Source organism: Corvus cornix, chromosome Z (genome assembly GCF_000738735.6).
Source record: "Corvus cornix cornix isolate S_Up_H32 chromosome Z, ASM73873v5, whole genome shotgun sequence".
Lineage (NCBI taxonomy): Eukaryota > Metazoa > Chordata > Aves > Passeriformes > Corvidae > Corvus > Corvus cornix.
In genome coordinates, this window is record NC_046357.1 from 22,521,749 (window position 1) to 22,548,792 (window position 27,044).

General features: G+C 48.3%; 1 protein-coding gene across 6 annotated transcripts in view; it reads right to left on the minus strand.

The window, feature by feature from the left end:
• ZBTB7C (zinc finger and BTB domain containing 7C) overlaps positions 1-27,044 on the minus strand; it is a 150,670-nt gene that overhangs the window by 89,861 nt on the left and 33,765 nt on the right. For 3 of the 6 annotated variants that reach the window (XM_039567633.1, XM_039567634.1, XM_039567636.1), the window contains one exon: positions 333-429. In XM_039567633.1, the coding sequence (XP_039423567.1) occupies positions 333-384 (52 nt within the window). In that variant the 5' untranslated portion in view covers positions 385-429. Of the gene's footprint in view, positions 1-332; positions 430-14,582; positions 14,669-14,709; positions 14,905-27,044 lie in introns of those variants that run through there. The other 3 variants (XM_039567635.1, XM_039567637.1, XM_039567639.1) reach the window with 3 other exon arrangements.

Here is a 27,044-nt window from a genome sequence, read left to right on the forward strand (position 1 = left end):
TCCAGTTAAGTTGGATGGGATTCTGAGAAACGCAATCTAGTTGAATATATCCTGTTGCAAGGGGGTTGGACTAAATGGTCTTTAGGGTCCTTTCAACACAAACCATTCTATGATTCCCCCTTGTAAGCAAAGCAGGTATTTTGCTTTATGTTTGAGGGATCAGTGGTTTTATTGCAGTGTCAAGCCACTGATCTAGAGTGGCAACCTTCAGTAGGGAAAAAAAAATCCACAGGTTGATGGGATGAACAACCAGGAATGTCATTTCAGATGGTCTGCATAGCCCAGAACGGCAAACTTCCCCCATCACACAGGCAGAGAATTAGAGTAATTACCTAGAGCCTGATCCTGAAAGGTGCTGAGTGCAGTCAAGTGGTCTCTGCTCATAGAGTTCAGTATCTCAGGGGCTCTCAGCAGGGTCAGTCTTGGAGCCTGGGCAAAACAAGACAGGTTGGTCTTAGTCCAGTTATTTGTAAATAAACCTACATGACCTATAACTTAAAAAAATAAACCCAAAAACCATTCCAGCTCCATGTGCCGGCTACGTTATCCTGTATGGAGAATTAATTCAAGGATCAGGCAGAGCGTGGCTGAGGAGGTGCTCTCCAACCCACAGGCATTTTCTGCAGATCAGGATGGATGCCTGCAGCACACAGGAGAGAAATTACACAGGGATGTGTCCACAGAGCTTCAGTCCACATCCAGGAACACCTACACAACATTCTCCAGGAGCGCTGCATTATCCAAGCCACTGCACCTGGACACGTCACACTGCTACACCATCCCAGGGCTCACACACCTTGCTGGCAGAAGACAAACCCCAGGGCTGCCTCGCCAAGTCTACAGGCAGCAGTAAACCTGGAGAGAAGAGAAGTTAGCCAGGTTTCCAGGGAGGAAGAGGAGGAACATTCCCCTCCCCATGCTCCCCAACGCGCCGGCCCCGGGTGGGTATGGCCGTGCCAAGGGCAGGGTGAAGGGAGGGAAGAGGATGATGGGGACAGGATGACGGTATCCTCCTCCATGCAGCGCTTTGTTCTGGGAGGTCCCCTGGGATGCTCGGCTCAGGGTGGCCAAGTCCTCCTTCTTCCCCTACAAGGGGAACGCATGAGGGGAGGAAAACAATGCTCTCTCCTCAGCTGCCTAATGGAAGAACAAAAGCACAGTGATCCCTTCCAAAACCGTCTTTTGAGGAACAGACCGTGGAGCCTGAAGGCCCAGTATTTCTGCTGTATTTATTTCTGGATGAACTCCAGCCTGGCAGCGTCTTTCTGTCCTTCCTCTGGGCTCTTGCAGGACCCGCCCAAAGCCACTGGAGTCGTGCAGGGCTTGCACAGACCTCAAACACCATCAGGAATTTAACACCCAGCACCTGGTAGAGGTGACAAAACCAAGGGCGATGTTCCTTCACCAGACCCCACCACATATACACCTCGGTCACGGGGTAGAAGGGGCAAGGCCCGGTTAGAACAACCCAGTCAGGTGGAAGGTGTCCCTGCCCATGGCAGGAGGTGGAACTGGATGGTTTTAAGGTCCCTTTCAACCCAAACCATTCCGTGATTCCATGACAGCCCTGTTTCAGCAGGATGCATTTGGCAGGAAGCATCTGCCCCAGCCTGATCCCACTGAAAACTGGGACTGAGCCCCATTTAAGCCAAAATCGGTACAAAAACCACCTTTGATTGTTGAGCAGAGATGGCTGCTAGGGAGCAGAAGGGGATTTCTGCTGTGCTGATTGCTCATGGAAAGTCCCTGACTGGCCCGCAACCGTGGAAAAAACGGAAAATAGAACTTTAATACCAAGTTGGTGGCAGGCTGTCTATTTTTCTCTCCTGTGACTAGTTACCATGGATAGATTTCTGAGGTCGACCACACAATTGTTCACTGCACCGTTCCTATTAAACAGAGGATGAGCAAATCATCCCATTTGTACCGTACTTTAATTTCCAGAAATTCTTTGTTCGTTTGTTTGCTTAAATTATTTCTCTCATTTGAAGAAACAATGCAGTCTTACGAAGTGAGGGCCCAAATCTCCCGAGTCACCCTGCTGTGGTTCATTACTTCCACACTAGTTAACAAGGCCAGTAATTTCCCTAAGGTTTAACAGAAAATCCTCTTTCCAGAAGGTAGAGAAACAGGACATTTTAACAAACTCACTGTATCCTGCTTATGTCGTAGGTGCGGGATATCCTAGGCAAGGCACAGGTGCTCCTAAGGGTTAGTGTAAAAAAAGCACTTTTTCACCCCAAATTACTCCCTCAGCTGGGGAAGGGGACCTGGGGGTACCATGTCCCTTGCTCAGAGCATTAGCTCCAGCTCCACTTGGCAATGGGCTCCTGAAGCATCCCAGTCCTCACCCCAAAATAAGGAGTGGCTGAAGTGGATGATACTGGAAAGGCAGATCCAAGATGTACCTGGGGTGGGTGTGGTGGGAGAGGTGGGCCTACAGCCCATTTCATTAATGATATGGATAGCAAAGCACACAGAATACCTGCCAATTACCTGCCCATAAACTGCCCTTCTCACTGGTTTCACCAACCTATTTCCATGACCAAATCAGGAGAAAAAATTAAAAACTGAAATAAATACAGGAGAAGAGCTTGTGGAAAAAAGGCAAATACATAAAACATACATATATATAGATATATTGGAATTGCAGAATAATTTGGGTTGGAAGGGACCTTTAAACTAAAAAAAATAAACTGAAGTATTTTATTTATATGTATAGAGAGAGATAGATATGTGTGTGTGTAAAACAGCCCAGTAAATCTCTGTTGAGATGCACATGCAGGTGAAAAGCTGGCAGCGCTGCCTTCAGTCACGAGGGTATTTACTCTACAACAGCCTCTGCAGCTCCTTAATATTATTTATACAAACAGGATTTGTCAAGCAACAACTACAGATGTTTGCAGCGAGTCTCCTTGCTTATCCACTGATAATACCGTGTGCCTGGGACAGCTGAACAAATCCTGCCACGTAAATAATAAATACACGTCTGGGCTAATCAGAAGGAGGCAGTGAGGAATCTGGAGATTCCCACAGACTCCCTGCCGCGGGGAAGGAAACAAGAAAATGCCCTGACCTAAGCAGGGGCGAGTCTGGCATACCCACAGATCACAGGGAGATCACAGGAGCTGTTTGCAGATCACTTACCGAGCATGAATAATTCAGGCAGCAGCGGCTGGGAGCATGAGAACAGATAGATGGGAGCTCACTGCCGCTGCTTTGGCAGGTTTTATTTTATCCAGCAAGGCAAGGAAACCACAAGCCCCAGCAAAAAAATCCTCTGCCTAGCATTGCTGGTGTTGTGACTTCACTGACAGTCCCGTGATACATGGTGTTTTACAGACCCCCAGCTGATGGTGAATGCCATCTCCCTTCCACCTTGAGGCATTTTTGTGATTATTTGGCTGGACAGGTATGGTAAAACAGTGCTTGTTTTAAAAAAAAAGCCTTTAGTACCGATCTGCACTCTACTGCACAATTACACAACTCAGAGAATCACAGAACGGCGTGCCTTGGAAGGGACCTTAAAAACCATTTCATTCCCACCCCCTGCCATGGGCAGGGACACCTTCCACTGTCCCAGGCTGCTCCATTCCCTGTCCAGCCTGGCCCTTGGACACTGCCAGGGATCCAGGGGCAGCCACAGCTGCTCTGGCACCCTGTGCCAGGGCCTGCCCACCCTCACAGACAGCAATTCCTTCCCAATATCCCATCCAGCCCTGCCCTCTGGCAGTGGGAAGCCATTCCCTGTGTCCTGTCCCTCCATGCCTTGTCCCCAGTCCCTCTGCAGCTCTCCTGGAGCCCCTTTAGGCCCTGCCCAGGGGCTCTGAGCTCTCCCTGGGAGCCTTCTCTTGTGCAGCTGAACACCCCCAGCTGTCCCAGGCTGGCTGCAGAGCAGAGGGGCTCCAGCCCTGCAGCATCTCGGCGGCCTCCTCTGGACTGGCTGCAGCAGCTCCCCGTCTTTGCTGTGCTAAGGACCCCAGAACTTGATGCAGACCATGAAGCATCCACCAACCAAAAAAGAAATTAAAAAAAAAAAGCATAGTCAGCTTCCAGGTCTCCTCCCACCCCAAGGGACCTGGGAAAAAACACAGCACCTAGAGACCATACCAGTTTGCAGCCTTCAGGCTCCTCTGCCCCTGCAAAAACTCATGAATCAGTGGAGTTCAGCCCTGAAGGAGGAGGATGGAAAAAAAAAGAAAAAAGTGGTGATAAAAAAAAGAAGGGCTAAGGGATATCCTCTAATCCTTACTCCAAAAGGAAAACACAAGTAGGGTTGCTTCTGTTGGGATACATTAATAGTCCACACTGAACACATTACCAAGAGGATTGGAAGCCAGGAAGCAAACGAAAAAAAAATTAAACACATAAGGAAAGGCAGAAATGGTAAAGACAGATGGTGGAAGTTAAACATGGCTTTGGTGCAACCTGCAGAAATCCAAAACTCATTCTGCTGAAAGGAAACTGCATTTTGTTCCTTGCCAAACGGAAGAGCCTTGCTGTCGAGGATGGAGAGGCAGCTGTCCCATGTGGTGTCAGAAATAGGAACCCAGCTCACTGACCACCAGTGAGCCTGGGGACACCTCAGCCCCAGAGGTGAGGGGACATCTCAGAACCAGAGGAGCCAAGGAGGGATTTGACAGAGAGGACCCTGCCTTAGCAGGATTTCTGAATGTCCCTGATGGCAAGACATGCTCCAGTGCCAGTGATGTGCTTCAGGATTGGGGAACCCTCTGGGAATTCCTGTCCTGCACCTACACACGTGCATGGCCCTGCTTCAATTCACCCCTCTGCACTGCACTGCTGCCAGCACCGGATTTGGCCCCAAAACTGCACATCAAGCTCTTCTCCAGCCCAGCTACTGTGCAGGTATACCAGGTCATAGTCCCCTCACACAAAAATCTGTTTCTTGCTATCACACAAAATGTATCTGATTCAAGACTCACAGTGACAGCAAAAGACATTCACCCAAAATCTCAACACAAAAATCCCAGTAGATCTGGTTCTCAGTGTGAATCACATGAGAAGCATCCAGGCAGCCCCAAGTCAGGAGCAAAACTTGGTGCTACCAGCTAACAAATTTACACCTTCAATTTTCCTTCAACACAAAAATATTGACTCTCTCCATGCTTTCTTCCATTCTTGAATTACTTAAACGTAATATTCTTAATTAAAAACTGAATTTAAACTTCAGCACCATTGTGAGTAGCATCCTTGTCTTAGAAAGCTCAGTTTGGAAGGGCCATCCCTACAGTGTGTCTGTGACACAGGCTCTAGTGCCCATATCAAGAAAATTTCACCTCAGTCTTTAGCATAAACTGACTGTCTCTGGTAGGAAATCTGCTTCTTGCCTTTGTAGACTGAGCACAGGCCACATCTCTGCACTACCCCAAAATAATTTCTTGGCCACACACCTCATCGGATCCTCAGGGCTTTGGGTTCTCCACCCTCGTGTTTACATTCCATGCAGAAAAATTAACTAATTAATATTCGTCTGACAGATGTTCTTTGAAAGAGATATCACGTCTACAAAACACAAGATGATGAAAGGAGCAATTGAGTAGATTAGACTGACCAGAAAAGTGAGGATTGTAGCATGACAGTGGAAAGCAAAGCTTTAAGTCTTTCTCTTGATATTTATATGGTTCTATTTGCATATCAAACTATATGCCAATTAGCTGTATATAAATTCATGATGAAATTATGCTGTGCAGCTCTCCAAAGTGAAGAAAAGCCAGGGCTGGGCTGCATAACCACCCTTAACTCTGACCCTCCAGGTGTTCCCACTGCAGCTCACTCCTAATGACCGTGTACTCCCAGCAACACAACTGCACAACGGGTATCTTCTGCAATCACACAGATCTATCTGCAACATTTCCATACACTGTAAGCTGCTTTGTGTATTTTTTCATTCTCCTCCAGCTAGTTACTCCTGGAGAAAAGGAGCCTGAGAGGAGACAGACCTTCTCCCTCTCCACAACTCCCTCCTGATGGGAGGGTGCAGCCAGGGGTGGGTCGGGCTCTGCTCCCAGGGAACAAGGGACAGGATGAGAGGGAACAGCCTCAAATTGCACCAGCGCAGTTTTAGATGGGATATTGGGGAAAATTCCTTGATGAAAAGGGTTGTCCAGCCCTGGCACAGCTGCCCAGGGCAGTGGTGGATTCCCCATCCCTGGAGGGATTTAAAAGCCGTGTGGAGACATGGGTTGGTGACGGTCTTGGCAGTGCTGGGAATGGCTGGGCTTAATGATCTTAGAGGCCTTTTCCATTGTAAATGATTCTGTGATTCCATGATCTACCTGCTGCCCCTTGTCTCAGACTGCAAGGCAAGCTTTGGCTCTGTTGAGGCTTTGTGCAACCCTGTAGGAAAGCAGAGATTCTGCCTGTAGGTGACCCTGGGTGCAAACAATAACAGAGATGTATGCCCTTACTTTAAATATCAACAGGAGTGTGGGGGTGCAATAGCCTGGTCCTAAGAGCAGCACCACTTAGTCAATTGTGCTCTGGAAGGGGTGTGCACCTGTAGTCAAACTGGCTGCCTTAACGAGGTCTTTGTGCTCTGCCAGGTATCTGCAGAAGGCATCATGCAAAGCTGCAGCCTCTGGGCCCATCTGCAGCCCAGATGTGAGCCACAGCTCACACCGGTTCCAGCCAGCACTGCCTGTAAATTGGGCCATCCACCCTGCCCATGCAGGCAGGGAAAGGTCTGGGGAGATGGGATTCCAGACACCTTCCACTGTCCCAGGCTGCTCCAAGCCCCATCCAACCTGGCCTTGGACACTGCCAGGGATCCAGGGGCAGCCACAGCTGCTCTGGGCACCCTGTGCCAGGGCCTCACCACCCTCACAGTAAAAAATTTCTTCCTTACATGGGGTCTGAATCTCCCCTTTTTCAGCTTAAAACCATCACCCCTTGTCCTATCACAACAGACCCTACTAAAAACTCTGCCCTTCGTTTTTCTTAAAAGCTCCTTTTTAAGTACTGAAAGGTCACAATAAGGTCTGTGCAAAGCCTTCTCCAGGCTGAACAATCCCAGCTCTCCCAGACTGTCTGCACAGGAGAGGTGCTCCAAGCCCTATCAATGAGCCTGCATTGCTTGGGACCATTTTTTCGGGCTCAACTGCAATAGTGAGTTTGACTAATTTGAGTGATCACGCACATATTCAGACATAAAACATTAATATGGGAACAAATCAAAAGCAGTCTGGCTGGGCTCCTGCTTTGAATTCAATACATAGATTGAAAAAGATAAAATAATTTTTAAAAAAAGAAAAAAAGAAAAAAAGAGGAAGTTTTTATCTTTTCTAGTACATATGAAAAGGTATAAATTCCTGACTGACTGCAGCACTTGGCCTGGCTGTGCTGGTAAGTGGAACCAGTGTGCTTCGCTTCCCGGGTGTCCCATTCACAAGGGAGAGAAGGAAGCATTCAATTTTTCAATAGGAAATTTCATCGCCGGAAAACAATCCACCTTCCCTGACTCCGAGGAAAAGCCCGAGGGCAAGTTCTCTGCTCGACCACAGCTTCAGCTTTACTGCCAGCCCCAGCCAGAGCTGCGTGCTCACGCCACCCCAAACCCATGAGACCGCCTTCAACACCTCCAGCTCCATCATTTTTTGTGTTTTTTTCTTCTAAACACATTGAGTGCTTTTCTTTTCCTTTGGGATTGCTCAGAGGTCCAGTTTGCAACTTTTCTCTCCACAACCAAACGGGCTAAAACAAGCCTGGATTTTGTCATGACAGTTTTCCTTAGGATTTCAGCTCTCCACCCAATTGCAGACCTGGGACTTCATGGAAAGCACCCAGGTGTAGCCATGCTAACATCAAGGGGATATTTGTGGGACATTTGTGAGGCAGAGCACACTTTAAGTGGGTTTTTTTAATGATCCTAGGACACCCCAAGCCATATGGGACTGAGCAAAAATCATGTTACACCAGCAGCTTTTCTTTAATAGCATTTTTAAACTCATTTCTCATTCCTAAAGCCGCTGTCTTAGCATGGAGTGGAATAAGGCTTTGAGGCCACAAAAACCCATCAGACACTCCAGCAGGACTCAAGAAAGTCAAGCAGCAGGCAAAGGGACTGAGCAGAGTGGTGGCAGGTGAAATGTAGCACCAGTCAACATAAAACTGATGCAAAAACAACCCCTGACAATGGTCCCTGTAAGAACTTAGTTTCAGGATTAAATAGACTCAGAAGCAACCATCCTGTGCTTCTGCATGCATAGCTCAAATTTAAAAATCAAACTTACTTCTACTTGTAACACTTAATGGCAAAGTTACTTTTCTCCTCATTATTTATATTCCCACCCTAATGGCTTATTTCTTCATGCACTTACAGAAAAGCTGAATTATCGGCCTTCTTCACCCGCTTTCTGAGCCATCCCTGACTGCCTCCATCTTCCACATCCAGGACCAGAGGGCTGAACAAGAAAGGAATCCCAGGCAGGGCATGGAGGAGCTCCTCAAAAACACATTAAGCTACATCTTTATGCCTTTATTCTCCCTAAAATCTCTAGAAACAGGTTGTCACAGAGCAGTTCTTGATTAATGAATAGAAACAGTCTTCTAACCCACCGTGCAGCACTGTTAGGGTACTTTGAGTTGCAACCAGGGTACTTTTACCTGCCTTGAGCTGATCCCTTGGCAAGGGGAATTTTGAAGACTGGCGTCTGAGTGGGAGGGCAGACCTGGAGCAAGAAACGATGGCACAAGGGGCAGGAGATGGGCAAGGCTGAGGGCAGCAGCACGAGTAAGATAAGGAAAGCTTAGCACAAGATCAGAATGGAATCACATGGAATGCTGGATATTTTGAGATATTTCATGCAAAGGAGGCACTTGCTGTTCCTCCACTTCTGTAGAAGATGCGGACTAAGAAACCAGGGTAGAGTTCCCCCAGTCTATGCTGAGTTAGGCATGGGATGCTTTACACAGCCTCAAAGGAAAACATAAAGACTGTAGCGTCCAAAGAGCCCTCAAGAAGCCTTCTGGCTCCCCCTCAGCCCAAAGCAGGCATCCCTGAGGACATGCAGGAAATGTCTGTGTAGTCCAGGGCTGACAAGGATGGATCCACAGCACTGACAGGACCCTGGTGTTTCACCTGTCACCCTTCCTTTAGCGGACCTGATGTCAGTCTAAAGACCCTTCACTGTATCCTACCAATGCTTCAAAAAGCCAAGAAAGTCAGGCAACACCTACCTCTGCTGGACTTCATCCAGGCCTTGACACGCAAGGCTTGGACCCTCCTGATGGACACAGACTCTGAGTCCTAACCCAGACCTGAACAGCAGATCTCACCGTTCTCATTCAGCTCCAAGCATCACTTAAATCCCAACAAATTCTTGGGCAAATAAAATGCAAGCATCTATTTTTGTAAGCCAAGATCACTTTTGTTGAGCTGTCACTGAAGCTTTTCTTAAAAGTCATTAACCATGATGGACGAAACACAATCCCATCTCGCTCCTCTCCTGCCTCTTCAAAGGGAGGATGGCAGCACTTGAGCCACTGCCTCATTGATTGTCCTACTCTTCCACAAAGTGGTTCCTCTCTGGCAAATTGAACACTGAGAGCCATCACAGAGCCCCAGACAAAGGGACCAGTGACTGTTTCTGGGATTATTAGAGGGAAGCAGAAAGAAGCCTATTACAGGGTCTTTGTGGCACTTAATGTTGACAGCTGAAAATAATGGATAGGACAAAACAGAGCAAAGATGATTTAAATTAGGCAACTCCCGGGGAGTGGTGCTCACTGAGGCTTCCAAAGGAGAACTGCCCTTTCTAAGCCATGCTAACTCCCAAGTGGACGTGCACTCCCCCTCTGCAGCCCAAACACACACAGACACCGCCCTTTCTAGGTGCTCTGCAGAGCTCTGGCTCAGTCTGCCCATGGCCACTGCACCCCTCCCACTAGGGGATGGAAAAGGTGTATAAAAGGAGCAGCATCAGCCACGGCTCATCAGTCCTTCAACAAAAACAGCCTTTAATTTCTAACCACTGCCACAAGTTCAGGGACCTGTAAGAAGGGATTTACACGTCCACGTTCCAGCAATCATTACACAACTCCTGCAAAGCCACCTGGAGGACAGGAGATTCACTCCTACTCCAGGGGTTTGACGCAGACAGAATGACAAAGGCTCTGACGAAGCTTTAGTGCCATCTCATGCCAGTCCCAGCTCTGTGGGACTCATACAGGGCTCATTTTAAGTAACAGGCGCCTGCCACCTACACACATCACCTCTCTCCCTCTCAAGAAGGCAATAATCAGAGAGTCACAGAATCATTTCGGTTGAAAAAGAGCTCCAAGATCATAGAGCCCAAGCTGTGCCCGATCCCCACCTCGTCCCCAGCCCAGAGCACTGAGCACCACATCCAGGCCTTCCTTGGACACCTCCAGGGATGGGGGCTCCAACACCTCCCTGGACAGCCCCTTCCAATTTTTTAATCACCCATTGTGTGAAAAAATTCCTCCTCATGTCCAACGTGAACATTCCCTGGTACAGCCTATGTCCTCTCCTCCTGTCCCTGCTCCCTGGGAGCAGAGCCCAACCTCCCCCGGCTGCCCCCTCCTGTCAGGGAGTTGTGGAGAGCCACAAGGCCCCCCCTGAGCCTCCTTTGCTCCAGCCTGAGCCACTCCAGCTCCTTCAGCCACTCCCCATAGGACTTCCCCTCAATGCCCAAGCCATTCCCAGTCCAGCCAGGAAAGCACAAGAGGGGTGGAGAGGCACACACATTGCACATGGTGGATTTGCTGGCTGCCTGGATTCAATAGATGTGCTCAGGCTGTGGCAGCAATTTGTCTTTCCAGGCATAGCACTTGGATTTTACAACCTGAAACACCACCCAAAACAGCTCCTTAATATCTGAGGATGCCGCCCAGCCAACCCTGCACTCACCCTGCAGTGGATAAAAGCCTGTTGAACATGGGTCCCTGTGCACAGGGCCCTCTGAAAGCACCTCCACAGTGATGGGGTTTCACACCTTTCTTGCACCCATGGGTATAACCCAGGAGGTACAAGGCTGCTGTCCTGTTGGGCCACCCAAAGCCCTGAGACACCCTAGCAGCAACTGGAGGGTGACAGCGGGACTGATCCTGGCAACAAACACCCCTGGGACCTGAAGGGAGGAGCCTTCAAAAGTGTTCCTGGGGGTCCCACACCACCACCCCTCTGCTGGGACACTCTGGGGTCTCCCTGCTGCAAAAGCTGCCTCTGCAGTGGAAGGAAGAGAGAGCTCTGGCATGGGATAAAGGTCATGGACATGGCAGTCAGAGCTGGGAACGCTGCTCTGGATTTTTGCAGCATCCAGATCCTGCAGCAGCACCAGCATGCGGTAATGGTTGTGACAGAGGTGGAGTAGGAGGAAGGAGAGAAAAGAATGAGAGAAAGGCAGGAGAAGGAGAGGAAGAAAGAAGGGGAAAGAAGGAAAACGTGGAGAAGAAAGAAGGGGTGGAAAAGGCAGAAAGAAGAAAATGAGGAGGAGAAGGAAAAAAAGGAGAGGAGGAGAAGAAAGGAAGCAGCGAAGGAGAGGAAGCAGAGGAGGATGATGAGAAGGAGATGAAGAAGGGGGAGGAAGAGAAGGAAGGAAGCAGTCTTTGAATTCATTACGGAGCAATGCCTGAATCCATCCGACACGAAACGAGGCCAAAGCACCATTTTCCCCCCAGACAGACAGTAAAGCAGCTCACCTCCTGCCTCCTGCTTGGCACAGATAACCGGCATGGAAAACCCCGGAGAGGAGAAGCACAGACGCGTTACGGCAGAGAGATGCTGCAGGAACGCCGACCAGACACTCTCTAACAGCAATGTGCCAGGCAGCACGGGAGGGGAAAAGCAACCTGCCCCCATGGACGTGCCAGTCTCTTCCTTTCAATCCCTTTTGTGAAAAAGGTGACTCAGGAAAACTGGAAAGGAAGCCAGGGGAGGTGTGAAAGTGGAACAAGACACCATCTGTTCTCAAGCCTCACAGCTGGAAAGGGCATAACCTGCCCTTGGTGCGGCTGCAAGGGACAGTCTGGTCCAGAGAGGACTTGTAGGAGAGGAGAAAGCTGCCTGCTGGGTTTCCTGTGCTGGGCTTCACCCAGGACACACAGACACCCCATCAGTGAGCTGGAGGACCAGAGGCTTCACCCTGCTCCCATCCCTGCCCATGAACTCCCATGCAATATCACATCTGGAAACATCTGCTTAGGGCACTAACTCTACGTTGCCTAAAAAGACAAACCACAGATCAAGATGTGGGCAAGAACCACCTCTGCAAGGCATATCAAACACTGCATATACTTATGATACTGTAGTGGGGAAATCCTTACATACAATCCTCATCTATTTCTTACTGAGTTTACAGTACCAGAGTCCCCCCTGCAAATTCGGAGTCGTATTTCAGAGCTGATGTTCACAAAGCTCAGATTGAAAGGCGAGTAAGCCCTCATTTCAATCTGTGCTTCACTGGAAAGAATGGAAGGGAAAGGAAAGAGAAAATAAGAGAAAAAGAAACAAAAATGAAACAGGTAGCAAAATAAAGGTAAAATTGAAAAAATGGGGAAAAAAGAGAAAGAGAAGGAGAGAGAAGAGAGAAAAGAGAAGGAGAGAAGGAGAAAGAGAGAAAGAGAGAAAGAGAGAGAGAGAGAAAGAAAGGAAGGAAAGGAAGGAAAGGAAGGAAGGAAAGGAAGGACAGGAAGGAAGGACAGGAAGGACGGGAAGGAATTCGGAAGGAAGGAAGGAATTCGGAAGGAATGCGGAAGGAAGGAATTCGGAAGGAAGGAATTTGGAAGGAAGGAAGGAATTTGGAAGGAAGGAAGGAAGGAATTTGGAAGGAATTTGGAAAGAATTTGGAAGGAAGGAAGGAAGGAAGGAAGGAAGAAAAGAAAAGAAAAGAAAAGAAAAGAAAAGAAAAGAAAAGAAAAGAAAAGAAAAGAAAAGAAAAGAAAAGAAAAGAAAAGAAAAGAAAAGAAAAGAAAAGAAAAGAAAAGAAAAGAAAAGAAAAGAAAAGAAAAGAAAAGAAAAGAAAAGAAAAGAAAAGAAAAGAGAAAGAGAAAAAAGAGAAAAAAAGAGAAAGAGAGAGAGAAAGAGAGAGAAAGAAAGAGAGAAAGAAAGAAAAAGAAAGAAAATGGAAGCAGAAAAAAAGGGGGGAAAGGGGGAAAGAAAAGGGGGGAAAGAAAATGGGTGAAAAAAAAGGGGGAAAAGGGGGAAAGAAAAGGGGGGAAAGAAAATGGGTGAAAGAAAAGGGGGAAAGAAAACGGGGAAAAGAAAATGGGTGAAAAAAAAAGGGGGAAAAGGGGGAAAGAAAAGGGGGGAAAGAAAATGGGTGAAAGAAAAGGGGGAAAGAAAACGGGGAAAAGAAAATGGGTGAAAAAAAATGGGGGGAAACAAAAGGGGGAAAAGAAACAGGGAGAAAGAAAAGTGGGGAAAAGAAAAGGGAGGAAAAGAAAAGAAAATGGGGGAAAAGAAAAGAAAAGAAAAGAAAATGGGGGAAAAGAAAAGAAAAGAAAAGAAAAGAAAAGAAAAGAAAAGAAAAGAAAAGAAAAGAAAAGAAAAGAAAAGAAAAGAAAAGAAAAGAAAAGAAAAGAAAAGAAAAGAAAAGAAAAGAAAAGAAAAGAAAAGAAAAGAAAAGAAAAAAGAAAGAAAAGAAAAGAAAAGAAAAGAAAAGAAAAGAAAAGAAAAGAAAAGAAAAGAAAAGAAAAGAAAAGAAAAGAAAAGAAAAGAAAAGAAAAGAAAAGAAAAGAAAAGAAAAGAAGGGAAAAAAGGAGGGTGAAGAAAAAAAGGGGAAAGAGAAAGGAAGAATAAAAAGTAAACAAAAAAGGGTGAGGTTAAGAAAAGACAAAAAATTGAAAGAGAAAGTCAGCAAGCAAGCAAACCTAGAAAATTGATACTTTCCCAACACTAAAAGAACCTCGAGTCACTTTCTTAAAAAGTCCGAGCCCTTCCTAATAAGATGCCTGACAGGCTGTGATTTATCCAGCCATAAAACTTCCACTTGCATGTGACATTTGCTGGTAGGAATAAATCAGGGCAAAGAAAAGAGGAGCTGCTTTGGAGTTCAATGAGTATTATCCTAATTCTAAACGTATTAGCAGTGGTCTGAAAGCAGGACATTGTCATCCAGACAGACGGACAATGTTCATAACCAATGGTAATTTGTAGGACGCATAATTTGCTACTACCGAAATAGCACAGCATGTGGGGTTTTTTGCCCTTTTTAGTCTATAGCTGTGTCGTTTCTTTTGGCTTGTTGAAAGAAATCTGCTCTGCACACGCGGAGCAAGAGCTCAGACCTTCAGCAGCTCATAGAAAACAGGTGGCCAGGCATCGGGGGAAATACAGCCCTTTGGAAAAAGCTAATAAAATAAGCAGATGATTATAGAAAATGGAGATGAAACTGACTTCTCTTTCAAAAACAGAAAGTCAGAGAAAAAATAAGTTGAGACTGAGCAAACGCTGACTGAAAACACACCCTGCCACCACCTCTCTGAGTTTTAACAACACCAACAGAGTTTTCGCCCAAAATAAAAAATATTTAGGAAAAGAACAGTCGCCCACTCAGGGCTGGCCATCCCCAAGCCACAAAGCTCAGCTTCCCCAGGCTAACCTGGCTGTTGGCTTAACACCAAGCAGGTTGGGGTCTCGGGAAAGTCAGGTTAAAACAGGTTTGCTGTCTTCAGACTTCGTCCCTGCCATCCTCATCTCCCCATCGGACAACAGCGCGCAGCACTTACATGACAGTTGAAATTTGGTCAAGTCCCAATCCTTTAACTTTCCATGGGGAGAATGTTAGGAGGTACCTCTCCTGCACGCTCCAGGACCACTCTCTTAAAGTGTCAGTTATTTCACGGTGGAGATTCACCAGAAAAAAAAAAAAAGTAAAAGAGAAGGGAAAAAAATAAAGCAAAAACCCACCCCAGAAAAATAAATGCCTGTATCCCTAACAGAGCAGCAGGGTGGAGCCAGTACACCCTTATATTTAGCTGCAGGCAAAGCCTTAAAGTTGTAGTGCATTTATTTTCCATCAAGCACATCCATGTACAAGATAAAAAACTCCCCAGACTCCTGCTATTTGCCCCATTCTGTCTCTCATGGGGCACACTGGGATTGTTATCACTGTTTTATTTTTATTTTCTGAACTCAGGAGCCTAGGGATGGTTCAGAGATTTCAACAAGCTCAGCTGAAGTTACCTCAAGCTCAAGTAAGTGCAGTTTCCCACAACCGTGGGAAAATAAATTACCAATTTCTTTTTTTTTTTTTCCTTACAGTGGAAAAAGGTAGTTACCAGGCATAAATCAGACCTCGTACTTAGAAAATGCTCCACGGGCCGAGAGCCGGTCTCAAAGGCTGTGAACCCATCCTATCTCTCTACCTGCCCCAGCAGAGCTCGCCTGGGTGGCAGCCAAGGTCAAAGCCCATCTGCAGAGGGTACAACTTGCTGGGACATCCAACACAAACAGACACAGGGGAAGGAGGGGAAAAAACCGGGATCTGCTCCCAACCCCTCCCGAGGCTGCATCCAGCCCAAGCCACCCCAGCGCCTCCCGCTTGGCCTTGCAGCTCCTTTCATGCCCTGCCAGCCCCCCGGGCGCTCCAGCAGATGCCGTGCGTGGAGCTGCAGCCTCCTCTGCCAAAGCTGGGGGACAGCAGAAGGCTCGGCCAGCTCGTAAAAAAATGAGCATCTGCACTTTGCCACTCGCACAGCTGCACCGTGACAGCAGGGCCCGGAGACGGGGCTGTCTGCAGGGACGCGGTGGGGGAAAGGGAAGCGAGTCCATCACGCTACTGCAGGAGCTGCCACTGACCTTCCAGGGAGCCTTCCTCGAGCTTCAGGGAATGAACTGAGAGGACTGAATAGGAAATTTCATCTTTCTCAGCATTTTCCTTTAAACTGTCCAGCAAAGCTAAACACAGAGGAGTGTCTGAAAGCCCTCAAGAGGAGAAATCAACCGTCTGCTTTCCAAGCAAGTGCCTAGAGAACTGGTTTGGAGAGTCATGCGCCCGTTTTCCCTTTATTCCATCAGAAGGGTTGTTCCCCCAGCAGTCCTAACATCTGAGAGGAGGACAACCCACAACCCCCTCCATGAGGGTCCACTTGCTCTAAATGGGATCCACCTCTGGGTCTACCCTGCCTTGGACTAAAACATGAAAGCACCCACCCAGCTCTCGCAAGAAATCCTGCCTCCACTTTCAGCATTGCTCTCTGTCATGGATTCTTCAGCAGTATGGGCCCCAAAGTCTGTTTCTATCATGTATTTTAAGAAAATTTTGAAAATATTTCTTCTCGGGCACTCTGTAAGTAGGAACTGCCAAACTTCCCATCCCTCTCAGTGGGGGACAGGGAGGTGCTCTGAAGAAAGGCAAAATGCTGTTGTGGCTTTTCCCCCAACCACATCAATCCCTACACGAGGTAGGAGTGAAAGGCCATTTTTTCTCTCAATCTGAAATTTCAAACTGAGAGGCCATCTGGGATCTCTCCTTTTCCTGCACCCCATAACAGGACCTGACATTTACCCAGAGGCAAAGAAGGAGCATCATCATGGGCTTAAGAGCATCAAATCAGCCTCTGGAATTCTGCCACCCAACCCATCCCCTGGAATAAGCTGCCCAGAGAAATGGTTCATGCCCCACCCCTGGAAACACTTAAAGCCAGGTTGGACGGGCATTTGAGCAACCTGATGTTGTTGAAGATGTCCCTGCCCATGACAGGCGGGTTGAAACTAGATGGTCTTGAAGATTCCTTCCAACCCAAACTGTTCCATGACTCTCCTCCAAAGCACTCCAGAACTGTTTGCAGGAGTTCCTTACGAGAAGATCATGGAACAGTTTGGGTTGGAAGGGACCTTAAGGATGATCCAGTGCCACCCCCTGCCACAGGCAGGGACACCTTCTACTATCCCACATTGCTCCAAGCCCCGTCCAACCTGGCTCTGGAGACTTCCAGGGACTGGGCAGCCACAGCTGCTTTGGAAAACCTGGAACAATGAGCAGGTTCAGCTTCATCACCAGGTTTCACCACGTCACAGTGACAGCCAGGACATGGCCTGTTAGACAGCCATACCAGATGTGATTAGAAGTTGATAATTAACTCATGATGCATAGAGCAGAGCACCTTTTCTTGCTGCACAGCCCAGCTCTGGAGGGACACCCTGAGGAAAAAAACTGACTCTGTCAATGTACAGGCATTTGGAGACAACCCAACAGCAGATCTCTTGACTGAAAGGGACATTTTTGTTTGTTTGTTTTGAACCACTGGTTGCCAGTGCAGGACCTCACACTGGGCATCTGTCCTACCACACAATTTGTATGACAGGTGCTCTTTCGGCTTTCTAATTGTTGAAACAAAGTGGGTACTGAATGAGGGCCTTTGAGGCCGGCAGGGGCTTCAAATATGGTCAGTGTTGAGCTAATTCTGCAGGGCAGTGTCTCCAGCTTCCTCCATCCCCCTCCATATTTATGTTACAGCCATCCAGATCCATTTTTTGCTGACTGTGTCCTTGCCCTCCCTCTGCCCTCTGCAGAATTTCATTAATCCCACTTTGCTGGCTAGGGGGGACAAACATTCTCTTATTTTTATTTAATTCCTCCCCTCTCTCCCCTCACCTTCAGGGATCTCCTCCTGGTATCCACACATAACATCTCTCACCGTGACCCAGTGAGACGCAGCATTCTGGGGCCAAATGCTCCTGCTAGGTCTTAAGGCCTGGTACCAAACCAGGACTGCTGGAGCACATTGAGCATTTGGCACCTGATTGCTGAGGACCAGGAGCCCAGTCTAGGACCAGAAGGGATCTCACCATCATCAGCACAGTGCAGACCTCTTCCAGGGAAGATGTAGCCCTTGAAGGCAGCCGGGTTAGGAGCTAGAGCTGCCAAAATAGAGTTCAAGTCCTGCAGTCACCCTGGGGCGAGCCAGTTATCAAGGAAAGCTGGGGACAGACCTCAGCATCCTCCCCATCCAGCACCACCTTGCTCTGCACAGCACTGGCAAGATGGTTTTTCCCAGCACACGAGCTTGGGGGGCAATGCCTAAATGCTCCAAAGTACCAGCAAGAGCGGCTGTCAGGAAGCCACCCAGGCTCCAGCTGCCTCCTCTCCCCACACAATCTACCATCAGCAGAGACATGTTCCAAGGAGTTTGTCAAAAAGGGAATTGGAAAGAATAACATGCTCAACTCTTATTTACCTGGGTGGGAGTTCGGCACTTCATGCCATCAGTCCTCTCAGAAATTCCAGCTTAACTGCTACAATGAAAAGGAAATATTTTTCTACACTGGGGTTATTAGATGTTGCCACAGTGGCATGCGTGGGTGTGCACTTCGATATTAACTAAAGGCCCAGATCTGCAAAGACGCACATAAATCACTCGACTCCCATGAAAACAGCAAGAACAGTCATAAAATGACCCAAGTGCTGAGGTCAGATCCACCCAGACAACTTCAGTGTGTGCTACTGAGGCGTAAAAGAGGGAGAAAGAAAAAGCAGACGTATAAAATTTTCATTTCACCTCATGATGTTTCTGCATCAAGTATGTTTTTCTGTGCTGATATATCACTTGCTAAACTCTCCTTGACTCCTCACAGCTGTGATGGAGGGATGTGGATGCTGGCTGGGGCTCCCCACGCTCAGCCTGGTGTCCCTGTCTTCCCTTGGGGCAAGCAGGGATCTGACCACTCACTCCAACAACTGTGATGCCTTTCCCAACCCTTCCTCTCTTCTTTGCCTCTTCTCCCACCTTCCCAAATAGCTACAAAACCAATCAGCAAGTGATGTGCAAGTGATGTGCAAGTGATGTGCAAGCAAAGAGGTGAGGCTGGTCGCGGAGACAAGGGGTCTAAGGAATGGAAATTTGGGAGGCACAAACACATCTTGTCATGGGATGGAGTGGCGGGGGAGGAGGGAAGAGGTTTTGTTAAGAGATCTGAAGGCTGCCCACCCCTCACCTTCCACCCTTGAGCTCTGGCACTGCAACCTGGTCTAGTGGAAGGTGTCCCTGCCCATGGCAGGGGCATGGAACTAGGTGATCCTTAAGATCCCTTCCAACATAAACCATTGTAGGATTCTAGGATGGCTGGAGAAGACATTGGGAAACCACTGCAGGGAGTAAGTTCTTGACCCTCTCTCTGTCACTGCCCAACTTCCATGGCAGCCCTGGGGACCTGTGGCTCAGTCCGTGTGTCCAGCAGCTGACAGGGGTCTGCAGGCACACAAACAACCTCCCACCCATCAGCACTTACAGATGGGCTCCATGCCAGCTGTGGGAGACAGCCACATGGCACACAGCAAGATTGCCACCAGCATATGGTATCTCATTTGGCACAAAATCCCCCCATATAAAGCAAATGCGTTAAAAAAAAAAAAAAAAAAAAAAAAATTCTGAACCACAGCTGAACCACAGCACTCCAGGCCAGCTCCCTGCTGCAGCTGCTCTGGCACCAACAGCCCTCAAAATAAAAGCTTCTGAGTCTTAGTTTTATATTTTTCCTAAAGTGATGCTGGCTTATCTACTCCCTCCCACCCTACAAGTGACACCTTATACACATCCCCCTGACTGCCTCCATGGCTCCTCCATGTGCTCTTTATGCTGGAATAATTAAGCTCTGCTCAACTTTTCCATTAACCCGAGCAGCCCTTAGTCATGTCTAACGAACTCACAACTTGCTGTGTTTTTTAATTTGATTCAAGACTCGTGTCTGCCCGGCTCAGACACATGCAAAAGGTCCAGTCCCTCAGTGCCTCACAGTCAAACACCAGTGAGGCTGCTCCCTGTCCCTGCTCTGCAGAGGCTGGATGACTACATGAGATGCCAGACAGCTCGGAATTAGGGCCAGGATTTATCCCAGGAGAGTCTGGCTGCACAGAGATTGCAGGCACCCTCAGGATTAATTTGTTTAAAAGCATCCACCCATCTGCAGTTGGGTGGCAACCACATGGCAAGGCTCTACCATCACTGCTGTGTCTCATATCACTGCAGATGTTTCCTCACTCAGGTCATTAGGGTCCCTGGCAAGACATTTATTCCGAAGAAATCTAGGCATTTCAAATTATTCCTAGTCCTCCAACAAATCTGACCCTCACCCACTGCATGGTTCAAGAATTACTGATGGGACAGAGAAAGAGCCAGGCCTCAGACCTGTTTCCTTTAGAAGCCAGGATGAAAAATGTTACATGCAAAGAAGGATTCAATCAATTGATCATGCAATCAGCACAAACATGGAAAAGTATGGTGCTAACAGGCTTTGGGAGATTTAGAACCACAGAATCACTGACTTGTCTGGGTTGGAAGGAACCTTAAAGATCACATGTTTACAACCCCCATGCCACCCACTTAGTCCATTCCCTTTGTCACTTAAAACACCAAAATAATCATCAGGGAAAATGTTATCAGGGAAAATCAAGGCAAAGTCACCAAGCTGAACTCCCTGAAGCAGCTGGTAAGAGGCAGAACTGTTCACCCATTATTTTACTGTCTCAGGCTACCTGCAGACTCAGGGAGGTGCTGCTACGCTTGGATTCATGGAGATAATTTTGCAGTCACAGTCGTTAGGGATTCATTTAGAGCTTGGCTTTGTAAACCAGAAAGCTTAATAAAAAAAATACATGCAAGTCTCTGCATCTACAATTTTCAGTACATCACCTGCCCAGGGCATCATCTCCACTCTAGTTTCAAAGGGAGGCATGATGATGGGAATATATGAAGCTCATAAAGTCTTCATGAAAACAAGAGACCTCATCAAGTGAGAGCAACTAAGTGATACCACTGCAAGAAAAGCTGCAATGGGAGCCTGACACCTGACAACACTAGGCAGGAAAACCCCTCCTGAGAGCTGCTACCAGCCCTGAGCCAGCTCCACCCCAACACCCTGCCCAGTATGCCCCACATAGTATGAACCACCAGGCCAGAGCTTCAAAGGATTTGCTCCTTCAATCACTGAAGGATGAGGATGCTTTACATGAGGATGCTTTACAGGGAAGTTGCCTTAGTCTCACGCTCAGCCAGCCCTTCATTAATGACCTGTGGCTGTATGGGAAACATCAGGGTATGAAACAGAGTAACTCAGGAGGAGATGGCAAAAAAGAGGTGACCAGCAGGTGTTGCACCACACAACCAGCCCAAACACATCTGGAACAAACAGCCTGAATCTTCCCCCCCTTGCTCTGCCCTACCCCATTCTGATCCTCTCTCCCTTGGTCTCTCTCCAGTCTGCAGCATGTGGTGACTGTAATTATGGTTCACCTCACTGCTGCACAGTCACACCACGTCCAGGTACTTAACTCCTTTTAATCTTGCTTCATGTTTCAGTCCCTACAGCCCACTCGTGATGTCTGCTACTCTTCTTCCAACACCCTCAATTCATCAATAGCCATGTCAGGCTTTGACCTCCAATTTTCTAACTGCTCAGTTAAACCACTCTGCCACCGACGCTGCTCCTGCCTTTGTTAAAAATGAGGGGGGAGCCTCATTTGCTTTCTTATTTGATCATCACTTCACTTCTGTGGTGTGCACTCTGTTCCCCCATCTTGAAAACCCATCAACCAGCCCCATTCCAGACTGGTGCAGGACCTGTTGTTACCTTTAATGAGAAGAAATTATGGTTAATGCCTAATTTTAATTTTTCCCTCCTCCTTTAATTTTTTTTTCAATAGCTTTCCCAGAAAAAGCAGCTTTGGCAGAGTGCTGCCACCTGAATGCTAATGAACGCCGAAGGGACCCGACGTGTCTGCCTCCCTGCCAGACATCAAATTGATTTTCAAATTGCTTTGATGACATAAGGTGGTTTCACAGTTTGGACCTGTGTGATTACCTGATCATTTATCTCAGTGGGCTCCTCCACTTACCTGCTTTAAAATAACCCAGGCTCTGGATTGGACCTTTGTGATGGAGGTTATCGTCCCCCAGGCTGCGGCCAGATCATGGGAGCCCAGTCTGAACTTGGATAATTTGGATATGCCTGAGCCCCAGCAAACGGGTGTGGAGGACAGTTTGCAGCTGAGCACCAACAAAATCTTTAGCCTTCCAGTTTTGGGACACAAAAAACAAACCCCATCCCTGGAAACATTCAAGGACTGGTGGGACGGGGCTCTGATGGGGGGTCTAATAGAAGATGTCCCTGCCCATTTCAAGCAGACTAGATGGCCTTCACAAACCAAACCATTTTATGATTCCAAAATATAGATGGTTCAGTGCTAGGAAAGAGTTCTGGATGTCTAATGAAATTTAAAAATAAATTTCAGTTGGGGAATTTCAACTGTTGTGCATGGGCCAGGACAGCATCTGACTTACTGGCTGATGTTCTCTCCTGGGCCAAAAGCATGAGGATGAGGAAGGAAGGACAATTAGGGAGCTGGAGGATGTTCTGAGGAGCCAGGAGCTCCCTATGGAGACATTGCAGAGCTCAGGCACACTCGTCCCTCCTTCCAAAACACTCACCCTCTGAGTGGATGCTGGATGGGAAGGAGGTGCGGCTGACAGAAGGGAAACATGATTTAGGGATGGCTGAGACTCTCCTCCATGAGCAAAGACCCAAGCCTAGGAGGAGAGGAGCAGTGCTTGCCAAAGGGAAACCTGAGCACCGCATTGTGCCAGGCAGCAGTTTTAAATCCATGGGAAAAGGCAGCAAAGCGAGGCCATCAAAAACACAACCCTGTCCCATTTCTAGGACAGGTGAACAGCCAGGATTTCACTGAGCCTCGTTCCACTGCCTGGTGAGCAGAGTGACCAGGTCACCGACTCTTCCCAGGCCACAGGGGTGCGAGACAGCCACTGTGCCAGCTGGTACTAGGACTCAACTGAGATAAAGGCATAAACTGCTGCAGGCTGAACTCAGCCTCCAGATCAACATGGATCAGAGACTGGATTAAGGGGGAGGGAAGGGAAATACAAACCACTGGCATTAACCTGTGGGTAACATCAGCAGTGACCCCAAAGGTAGTATTTCTTTTATTCCCACGCACGGCTGTGTCTGGGTACGCGCAACAGCTGGAATGCAAGCGGCTGGAGTGCAATTTATGGAGTGCTTTGTGACGGCAAGGGATGAGGGGAACAGCAGGACAGTATTTATTAGTAGTATTTTACATTAAAAGGAGCACAGTTCCATTGGTGGTTTACATTTCTGGGGCACCTTTCATCTCAAAAGATAACGTAAGCATACTGCTAACAAGGGATGGGGGGTGGATGAGCCAAAGCCTCACTACTGGCTCTACCCAGGCTATTTTATATATATATATATAAAATATATATATAATATATATATTAGGGACTAGAGAAATTCAAATTACCACCTTTGAGTGCAGCCATTTACAGAATCACAAAAACACCATTCTCCCCAGACCTCTGAGTGAACCCTTGCTGTGCCCACATGAAGAAGTAATCAGCACTTAGCAGCATTTCTCTCCCTGCTTTGTATTGCCACGCAGGCACTCCCCATTTGCACTTTATAAAGAAAAAAATAAATCACAGGCACCCTAAATAGACTCAGGGGTGGGTTGTTTTTTATTTTTTTCTTCAGCCAGACAAGCATGTGCACCTTTGGCGCAGATCCTGCTGGGTTTGGAGAAGGATAACTACAGCACAGGTTGGAAGAGCAAGCCTCAAGACATCAACTTGGTGCACAAGCTGATGGATGGGAGACCCCAGTGTCCATGAGGGCTTCACACCCATCTGTGGGTGTGTGGGTGGAAAATGCTCTTACTCAGATGTACTGGGTTTGCGCGGCCAGGTTTTGGTAGTTGCAGGGGTGGCTTCTGTGAGAAGCTGCCAGGAGCTTCCCCCATGTCCAGCAGAGCCAATGCCAGCCAGCTCCAGGACAGACCCCAAGGCCAAACCCATCAGGAATGATGGTGATGTCTCTGGGATAACAGATTGAAGAAGAAAATAAAGTTGTTGCCCCGTTGTAATTGTGGCCAGAGAGAGAGAGGGGTGAGAACATGTGAGAGGAACAACTCTGCAGACACCAAGGTCAGGCCAGGAGAGGCAGGAGCTGCTCCAGGTGCTAGAGCTGAGATTCCCCTGCAGCCCCTGGTGCAGCCCATGGTGAGGCAGCTGTGCCCCTGAGGCCATGGAGGGCACCAGGATGCAGAGATGCACCTGCAGCCCCTGGAGGAGCCCATGCCAGAGCAGGGGGATGCCTGAGAGGAGACTGTGACCCAGAGGGAAGCCCGTGGAGAGGGGAGCACATGCTGTGGCACGGGAAGGACTCCAACTCCTCTCCCTGAGCAGTGTCAGGACCATGGTGTGATGAACACATCATAACCCTCCTTCCCTGTCTCCTTGTGCCACTGGGAGAGGAGAGAGAGCTGGGAAAGGAGGGGTGGAGGTAAAGTGTTTCAAGGTCTGTTTTTACTTCTCATTATCCTGTTCTGATTTTGTTGTTAATAAATTAAAATAATATCCCCAAGCTGAATCTGTTTTTCCCACGATGGTATTTGGTGAGGGATCTCTCACGGTCCTCATCTCAACTCACGACCATTCTGCTACATTTTCTCTCCCCTGTCCAGCTGTGAAGAGGAGTGAGAGAGCTGCTTTGGTGGCTGCCTGGAATCCAGCCAGAGTCAACCCACGACAGCCAGATGATATTTGGGGAGATATTGCCAGCAGGTAAAGGGAGAGGACTCTGTCCCTCTGCTCTGGTATGACCCCATCTGGAGTCCTGCATGCAGCTCAGGGGTCCTTAGCACTGAAAAGATATGGACCTGCGGGAATGAGTCCAGAGGAGGCCACCAAGATGCTCCAGGGCTGGAGCCCCTCTGCTCTGCAGCCAGCCTGGGACAGCTGGGGGTGTTCAGCTGCACAAGAGAAGGCTCCAGGGAGAGCTCAGAGCCCCTGGCAGGGCCTAAAGGGGCTCCAGGAGAGCTGCAGAGGGACTGGGGACAAGGCATGGAGGGACAGGACACAGGGAATGGCTTCCCAGTGCCAGAGGGCAGGGCTGGATGGGATATTGGGAAGGAATTGCTGTCTGTGAGGGTGGGCAGGCCCTGGCACAGGGTGCCCAGAGCAGCTGTGGCTGCCCCTGGATCCCTGGCAGTGTCCAAGGCCAGGCTGGACAGGGAATGGAGCAGCCTGGGACAGTGGAAGGTGTCCCTGCCCATGGCAGGAGATGGGACAAGATGAGCTTTAAGTTGATCTTTTGATTCCTTCCAATCTCAATCATTCTAGGGTTCTATGATATCTCTCCCCACTGTGCAAAGTGAGACATCACCAACAATCACTTCCAAACCCTGGTGCAGCAGAGACCTGCCCAAAATAGCCCAAAGGTGATAATTCAGCCTTGTTTTAGGATTAGGGCCATAGCAGCTAAAGCAAAAGAACAGTCACCACGCAGAGCAGGAATACTTTTACATCATCAGCTACCCAAATCACTTCTAGACCCCATCCAAAGTTTGCCACTTCCACAGAAAATTAATTTTGCCTTGCACCCTGTAGCATATAGAGCTGCAGGTTGCCTTTTCCAGACACAGCTGTTTGCAGTATGAGTAACAGAAAATGTGTTTTCCCCACATATGGGGAACCATCTGAAAGCCCTGCTACACCAACCTGATGGCAGAACCAAGCAAATGTTTGGTGACATTTCCCTATTGCTGTCTCACAGTTAAATAAGCTTTTAAAAAAATCCTTGCTTTGGTGCTGGCTAAGTCTATTTTATCAGTGTGAAAATCCTCCAGAGCTCAGCAGCAGAGATTGAAGCAAGCCAGGTAAAAGTAACGGGAGAAGAGCAAATATAAACCCAAGCATCTCCCCTCTCCTCCAGAGAACAGCACTGCCTTGCTGTTAGCAATTAAAGAAACAAAAGCTACAGGGCTGCTGCCATCCCCCTGCACACAGCTCTTCCCCAACCTCGGATGTGGATGACAGCTACTGGATCCACACTGTGCAAAACGTTCCTCCAGAGGTTTGCGACCTCCGTCTCGCCCGCCATGGCGTTGACAGCTCCCAGTCGCAAGTGGGCACGGGAATTCTCCAGCAATTCCCGAGGGATCACTCACCCCTCTGCGCATCCCAACTCCATCCGCCTCCCCCACCACCACACACTTGCTTTTGGGCTGCATTTGGAAGCTTAGCCTGCTAATTAGGGTAAAGGAAATCAACACGTCCAGCCCTGACCTCCAGTGTCCTCAGCTCCTCTGTTTGGTGGTGTTGCCCTTGCAAAAAGCCTGCCAGTGTTTTGGCAGGAGCAGGCTGCTCTCTGCCTCGTGGGAGCAAATGATAACGCAGCAGAGAATTACAGCCCCCCAGACTGCCAGGGGATGGTTCAAATAGGGGAGGAAGGTGCAAAGGATTGCATGCTCTGGTTTGAAAAATCAGGAGCTTTTTCAGAGTTTCTGAAAAAACTGGACAACCCTGTGATTTCTTTTTTTTCTTCAATTTCATCTGTTTCCTGCCTATTGAATATCGCACAGTTTCCTCCAGAACACAGAACAAAATTAGATGAGACTCACTCCGGTGGAAAACTCTTTCTTCTTACCAATTCTTCAGACCCAGGGGAACGACTACAGTGGAAACGAGCTGAAGACAGAAACGAGCTGGGGGCTGATCCTCAAAGACCAATTAAGCCTCTGGCATCCCTCATTTTGATGATGCTCCTCCTTGGGCTCCAGCAGGCAGCATGATGCATCTCCTGCCCAAAATGCTAAGGAAAGAACACACACTGCTGCCTGCAAAGAGGGTACATCAAGATCAATGGCTCACTGCAGACCCCAGCGTGAGAATGATGTCACTCCACTGCCAGACGTGTAGTAACGAGCCCTACAAACGAAAACATCGTGCATCACCGAGCTGTCTGTTGAGCTTACCCTCCAAAAAAAAAAAAGGGGCATTGACCTGAAAAAATCAAGAGTTTGCTTTTAGGCGGGTGGGAAGATGGTGCTGAGAGAGAATGGGCAGCACAGCAGCTCAGGATTGTAAAATCATAGAACAGTTTGGGTCGGAAGGGACCACCCAGTTCCAACCCCTGCCACGGGCAGGGACACCTTCCACTAGACCAGGCTGTTCCAAGCCCTGTCCAGCCTGGCCTTGGACACTTCCAGGGACGGGGAATCCCCCACTGTGCTGTGCCTGGTGGGCTCAGTCAG